Source organism: Populus alba, chromosome 8 (assembly GCF_005239225.2).
Source record: "Populus alba chromosome 8, ASM523922v2, whole genome shotgun sequence".
In the NCBI taxonomy this organism is placed as follows: Eukaryota; Viridiplantae; Streptophyta; class Magnoliopsida; order Malpighiales; family Salicaceae; genus Populus; species Populus alba.
The window spans coordinates 9,554,674-9,561,872 of NC_133291.1; the positions used below are offsets into that span (position 1 = coordinate 9,554,674).

Here is a 7,199-nt window from a genome sequence, read left to right on the forward strand (position 1 = left end):
AAGATGTTTGTTTTTTAATCCGCTTATTTGGACGATGGTGGGGAATGAAAGCAAGAAGAAAAGAAAACATAAATAGAAAAACAAAATAGTAGAAAATAATTGTTAAAAAATAATATTACCATTATATCCTTGTTTTAAAGCTAAAATTACATTTATAGATGATAAGTTTGTCATTTTATTAAGTTTTCCTTCCCACTTTCTCTCTCCAAATTGAAAAGAATGATTTACGTGGTCTATGAGAGATTCTCTCTCGTCATTTTCCTCTTTTTTCATGGATGGGTACATTCCATTAAAAAAAAGAGAGGAAGGAAACACCAAATCACAAATAAACCTCACCTTTTGCTTACATGATCGGTTCGTTTGGGATTGCATATCAAAAAATATTTTTTAAAAAAATTTAAAATTATTTTTTGATATATTTAAATCATTTTAATTTATTCATATAAAATATTTTCTTTTAATATATTTTTAAATAAAAAATATTTTACAAAACAAAACACTAAAAAAACCATAACAAGAAAGAGAAACAAAAGGTCGGTCGGTCACTCCACCTCACCCTCATTATGACCAAAACACCACTTCGTAACCAACAAACTCTCCCTCGTCACAAAGGGCTATCACAGTCATATCACCATTCAAGAATCAAAACCGCCTCTCCTCCAGGAACCCACCCAAAATCCATTTTCCTCGAACACAAAACACAACCTCTCCCTCTCTCCCTCCCAAACAAAACAAATGGCCATCACAACCACCATATTTGAAGCTTGCAGCAAGAAACGAAAAGGAAGCCCTCTTATTTCCACTTTCAACAACTCTAGTAGTCCTCCTCGTCCACCACCACCACCCATGCCCCTTCATTCCGGTCCTTTCAGAGATAACATTAGAGAATTCCTCAAACATTGCGCTGAGATTGAAGACTATACTGTTTGTCACAATCCCGTTTGGTGTGCTTTGCTCTTGAGTGACTCCACCGGCGTCGTTTTCCCTCTCTACGTTCTTGAAGAGAACATTCACTCTTCTCACCCTCGCCCACTTTGTGATCGCTGCAGATGCATTGGTATATAGTAAACTGCTTCTTCTTCTTCTTTTAATATTCTAAATTTGGGTTTTGAATTAAGTTCTTTAGTTCTTCTCTGATATGTTTCTTCTTAAAAAAAAAATGGAGTAGTATCATGTGGTCTGATTAATTAATTAATTTTCTATATTTTGTTTTTTTGGTTTTTATTTTTTAAGGTTGGAGTCACCATTTTGTGTCAAAAAGAAGGTACCATCTGATAATTCCAAAGGATGATCAATGGAACAAACCTCTAAACAAAGAATCTCTTGATAAAAATAATCATCTCTTGCATGGTCTCATTCACTGCAATGGCTATGGTCATCTCCTATGCATCAATGGAATTGAAGCCAACTCTAAATTCCTACATGGGAAAGAACTCATGAATCTCTGGGATCATCTCTGCTCAATTCTCCAAACCCGGTATCTAATCTAACATGACATTTTCGAGTTCTATTTTATTTGCCTTCTATTTTCTTTTTTTCCGTTTTCAATTTTTTTTTGGTTCTTGTTCAGTGAAATTTCAGTGGAAGACCTGTCAAAGAAAGCCGGAAGCATGGACCTTAGGTTGCTTCATGGAGTTGCTTATGGGCGTACATGGTTTGGAAAATGGGGTTACAATTTCAGCCGTGGAAGCTTTGGGGTTACACAGCAGAAATATGAGAGAGCTATTCAAATCCTCAGCTCACTAGACGTCAGTAAGATTATTCATGACTTCATCAACAAAAGGCAAGGAGAATTGGTTAAAAGAATCATTAATATTTATAGGGATGCTAGTGAGATACGGTTGGTTACCATTAGTGATTTGTTTCAATTCATGCTTGCTCTGAACTCCACTCCCCTAATCCGAAGGAAAATAGCCTTGACATTGGCTGCTATTCCATCAAAATCATCAACACACACAGCCCGACAACCAGAAACTTGTTTATTTAAGGATCCAAACCACCACAGTTCCTTTTCTTTTATTGCTAAATTCGATGAGAGTAGATGGCCTGCGAGAAGATTGGATGATGTAGTCAGAGTGGTACTCACTACTTTGGAAGCTAATGGGTCCAAAATGGATCGGCAAACCTTGCGTGATGCTGTTAGACAGCACATTGGTGACACTGGTTTGATTGACTTTGTTATAAAAAACATCGATAAGGTTGTGGTGGAAAATCAATTCATTCATCGTGTTGTCAACCCAGTTACCAGAAAGTTAGTAATTTCACTTCAAGATGTTGTCCATGAAGGGAACAGTGAAAAGAAAATGGAGTCCCAGGCTGATATTCCAGCTCTAGAACCAGGATTAGATGTTAACAAGGATTTGCATTTTTTGTACAATTATGTTTTATTGGGCTACCCTGATTCTCATTCAGTTACCCTAGCAATCAGAGCAATATTGGATAGCAAGCATTTTGCCAAACAGTGGCAATTTAAGGGCAATAATGATCAGGATTCATTTCTAGGGCTTGTTCTCCGGTTTAGGCCAAGTTACAATGAATTGGTGAAAGAGTTGACACGGCCATTGCCGCCAGGTGAACTTCTGGTGGTCCCACAGTATGCTACTGTTGATGAGCTCAAATTGATGGTGCAGTGTCTCTTAAGGGATACATATTATGTAATGGACAAGTTTGTTGTGAAGGATATACAGATAGGTAAAATAGAGGAGAAGGAGTACCAGGATGGGGTAATGTGCGAAGTGGAGCAAGGTGTGCAGGTTTGGGTTAGGGGGTGTGGGCTAGACTTGGATACAAAACTGAGGTATCAAGGTGGTGCTGATGATTGGACAGTGGATTGTGGGTGTGGGGCTAAAGATGATGATGGGGAGAGGATGGTGGCCTGTGATCTTTGCCATGTGTGGCAACATACAAGGTGCAACAGCATTAAGGATAATGAAGCTGCCCTTCGTATGTTTGTATGTTGTAGGTGCATGAGTGGGAGGAAGAAGTATTGACTTGGTTTTCCATTTCCAGTTTTGATGAGTATTTGTGAGTCTAAAACTGTAAAGGAATGGGAGAACAGGCTGACACTTGATATTATAGCTCAGTGAAAGGTTTTTATTTTTTTATTTTATTTTTTGTCGTGAAAAAATGATATAGAGAAGCTGTGCATCTGAAAAAGGCAATGCTTCCGGTATAAATTCCTCTTGATTTTTGTGTAAATATCAACTCTTGGCACTGATGATAAGAAACGTTTGTTATAAGCATTTTCAACATACCAATTTATCTTCTCTTGTTCTTTTTTTCTTCTTTTTTTTGTTATAAAGAGAGTCAAATTCGAGAGCTTTGGAGATGGGAGATATCAGTGCCTTAGTGCGACTGAGCGAGGCACACTGCCATCAGTGATTATTGATGTCAAGTTATCAGTAAGAAGTTACCGGATCAGATGACAACAAAACAAAAGAGAGAGATGATTACCCGCCTGGTCTCGGATCTCGGGTCAAGTCCACGTCAGAGCTCAATGGATCAAAACGACCATCCAACATTTTCTTCTCTGTATATATATTAGAACAACAAATATAAGAGAGATCCTTGAAAAAAAGAAATAAATAAAGATTAGGAGTATCAATGGATGCACAAACCCAGAGATAAATCAATGCCCCAGCTGCTTAGAAAGACCATTTTAGCTCCTTTCTCCCTTGAAGCCAATTTTTTCTCTCGAGCGCACGCACAGACGGGTAGACGCTATTTTTTGGTCAGTTGGACGAGAAGCTAAGACTAAGGGTATTTACATATCCTTCCCTCCGATTCCAAGGAGCAGCGCCGTCATGCCCTTTCATCTGGTTACTGCTGCTACAAAGAGTGCACGGTGTCGTGGCAGACGCGAGCAAGAAAGAATTCGTTTTTAAAAATTCTACTTGGTGAGTAGAAAGAATTCCTTCAAGATTCTGATGATCACCAACGCCATATGGGTTAATAGAATCGGATTTACTTGCCCTTACGGCATACGTAGCAAGTGAGAGAAGTTTTTCTTTATTAATCTTAGTAATTAGGATTTAATTAACATTGTGAGATTAACATGGTAGCTAGGAGCATCCAGCAATGGGCTCGATGACAACTAACGGGTTGAAGCCTCCGAATCCCGACAATGGGTTCACCACCTGAAAGTGAACTGGAAAGCCTTTGGTTTGGTATGAGGATATACTATACCGCTCGTACATTGGTATGAGATACAGATACGATATAAAATAAAAAACTGGACGGCATTTTTTAAAATTATTCTGTTTGGATTGGAAAAACTTTCACAATGTATTATTTTCAAACAAACAACAAAACAAATTGATTTAAAAAATTTGAAGAAAAAGAAAACGAAATTAATGACACTCCCAGAAGTATCGCTCTTGCACTTTACATTGAGGCTCCTGCCACCCTGATTTAGAAAGAGTTCATAATGATGAATGTACGCATCCTCTAACAATGTACCAGTTCGTGATCTATAAACACTTCCATTTTTTCCGGCCAGAACCTAAAACCCTATACATTGCCGCCGGTCAAAAGAAACCACGGTATTTGTTTTCATGACACCCAGGAACAAAAGACGGTCATTGCACTCACGACTAGGAAGGACAAAAACTACCAGTCTCAGTGGACACTTCATTTCTCTTCAAACTTCAAAAGCTCGTCACAGTAAACTCTCCAAGATGACACCCTATTTTTTTTTTTTTTTTAACAAGCTGAACACAAAGCCCATTGCTTTTCTACAACAAGCTGCATAGAAAATCCATGAGTACGGCATGGAGGCACAGTGAAATGCCTGCCCAAGAAAAAACGGGAAAACCATCCATGTGCAACATGCTCATAGATGTAGCTATTTAGTTATTTCATGGCAGTCACTGATTATGAACTATTCTGGCGGCCCTTTTTGTCTGCCACCTTCCATAAGATAACAGCATTTAACAAAACATTGTTCCCATGATGTAAGGAGAGGGCCCCAGCTGGACAAATTGGACAGCAACTAAAGACCAAGCTGCAAACTCCATATTTACCAATTTCGACAGGGATTGAGACAACCCTCTCGATATATGACGGGCTAAAACATTAGAGAAAAAGAGAAGAAAAAGCAAACACATGCATGCCAACCAATTTAGAAACATTCCCATAAAAAACAGAGTCCCCAAGTGGAATCAAATCATAATCACGCATTCATACAGCTAAATGTTTACCACTCTTGCGATGAGGAATATCCCATTTTACATAGAATTAAAAATACTACCGGCATAAATAACAACACGACTACAAGTCCTACTGAAACCATTTAGACTCTTCAGCATAGATTCAGATGCAAAGCTCATCGTCTCCATTATTATTTATTTCTATATACCACGCACACAAACAAGCTATACAGCCTCGAGTGGTTTTTTTCTTGTTGTGGGCTCTCCATCTCAACTAACCCACCTTTTATCTCCGAATGGGGGCCACCTAGGAGTGATATGTTCTTAAAGGCTATTTGTGGATTATTATTATTATTATTAAGTACCTTAATATGAACCATAAATGTATCATATATATATATATATAAAAAAAAAATCTGGGAAAGAAGAAAAAGAAAAGAACATGGTTATTGTTTTGACTAACATAGTGGCGCCCTCCGAGGGACCCCTTTTCTCTTGTGCAATTGTCTTCTTGGTTTCAAAGCTGAATTCATCCAGCCTTGAGTATCCTCAGACATATCAGTCAAGGAAAGTGACGATTCGTTCTCACTTGAGTGCTTTTCTGCATTGGGGTTTTCCTTCCAGGAAAGGCTGGTAAATTCCTGAATTGATAAGGAGATGATTTCATGGCTTTGATCTTTAAGCTCCACTGAACCAGCTGAAACCTGAAAATACAATCAGAAATCACCGTGAGGGGTATTTCTTTGCGATCCTGAGCAAGCAAGGCGCCAGCCCTTCGATTCGAATGAAAACATTGTTGGAATAGAAGAAACATAAAGCAATAAAATGATCCCGATACTATAAAGTTAATCCTGGTTACCTTGCATGCAATGGAGCAGAAACGATTGGGAACATCTTGCAGATATCTTGCACATGCTTCACAAGAAGCACCGAACTTTGCTTTCGTGGATGGTCTTGCATCTTTAGGCTGAGGCCGTGGTTTCAGATGAATCGCCTTTTCACCGTTGATCTTATAGGTCTGCCGAATCAAATTAGTTTTCCTTCAGAAACCATAATCAGACATTTGCAAATAAAATTCTATCAAAAGGGAGAATGAAAGAATGACAGGATTGAGAGATAAAGAAAAACAGAAAAATATTAACAATCTGATAAATTTAATCCCATTAAAGACTTCTATATCAGAAATCTTTACTCTCTAACTCTTTATCAAGAAAGATACATAATTCAATCACAACTATTAATAAATAAATAAATAAACCTGAATTTTAGAGCAATCTAGATGTTTTTGAATCTCTTGAAGGCGAACAACATCGTGGTAAACATATTTGCAGATCTGGAGTTGTCTATGAAGGCAATGAGACTCCATACAATGTCGACAACACTCAACACTGCAATCAATACAGAACACGTTTCTCTCGTTCTTTCTACGTTCTTGATGGTTGCTGCAGGAATCAAAGAAATCGCTATGGAGAAGAGTAGTGAGCCAATCTGTGTTTTTTAAATAAATTTTGCAGCCTACCTGCAACAATAAAGAGCATCAAAGATTATTTATTGTAATTCAATTCAACAACGGAGTAATCCCAATAATTCAAATCACAAATTGATAAGATAAAAAAAGATGTCAATTAAATCAAATTGCCTGAAATTAATTCCAATCAACAAAAACAGACATCCGACTTTCTCAAATTTCTCTCTACTGAGAAACAAGCAAACAGTCCAAGAGTCTAAAATTGCTGAAAAACCAATCAAACTGAGTGAAAGAAGTAGCAAAAATTAAAATTGATCCAAGACAAAGAACTCATACCATTTCTTATGGTTTGAGATAGAACTGTACTGTTGTTAATAGGCAGTTCAATTCAGTGAAAACCAAGAATTTTGCAAACAGAGGCTGTGAAAAAGAAAAGAGCAAAAGAGAGAAGGGAAAGCATAAGGAATATCAAAAGGTTTATGTTGATACAAGGCATGCACAAGATAAATTAAGAAAGAAAAGAGAGAGAGAGAGAGAGCATAAAAGGAAAGAGAAATCGTAGTGAATGTTGTTTACTGCTCTAC

At 37.6% G+C, this 7,199-nt stretch overlaps 2 protein-coding genes across 2 annotated transcripts; one reads left to right on the plus strand and one right to left on the minus strand.

Moving 5' to 3' along the window:
- Nucleotides 1-668: 668 nt before the first annotated feature.
- LOC118054441 (PHD finger protein At2g01810) lies at nucleotides 669-3,102 on the plus strand. Its single transcript, XM_035066038.2, has 3 exons — nucleotides 669-1,057; nucleotides 1,234-1,477; nucleotides 1,571-3,102. The coding sequence occupies exons 1-3, from the start codon at nucleotides 736-738 to the stop codon at nucleotides 2,988-2,990; spliced, it is 1,986 nt and encodes a 661-aa protein (XP_034921929.1). The 5' UTR covers nucleotides 669-735; the 3' UTR covers nucleotides 2,991-3,102.
- A 2,052-nt stretch (nucleotides 3,103-5,154) lies between these two features.
- On the minus strand, nucleotides 5,155-7,199 carry LOC118054450 (protein RGF1 INDUCIBLE TRANSCRIPTION FACTOR 1). Its single transcript, XM_035066049.2, has 4 exons — nucleotides 6,952-7,199; nucleotides 6,406-6,666; nucleotides 6,007-6,165; nucleotides 5,155-5,851 (listed from the first exon to the last, which is right to left on the minus strand). Exons 1-4 carry the CDS (start codon nucleotides 6,952-6,954, stop codon nucleotides 5,606-5,608), a joined length of 669 nt encoding a protein of 222 aa, XP_034921940.1. The 5' UTR covers nucleotides 6,955-7,199; the 3' UTR covers nucleotides 5,155-5,605.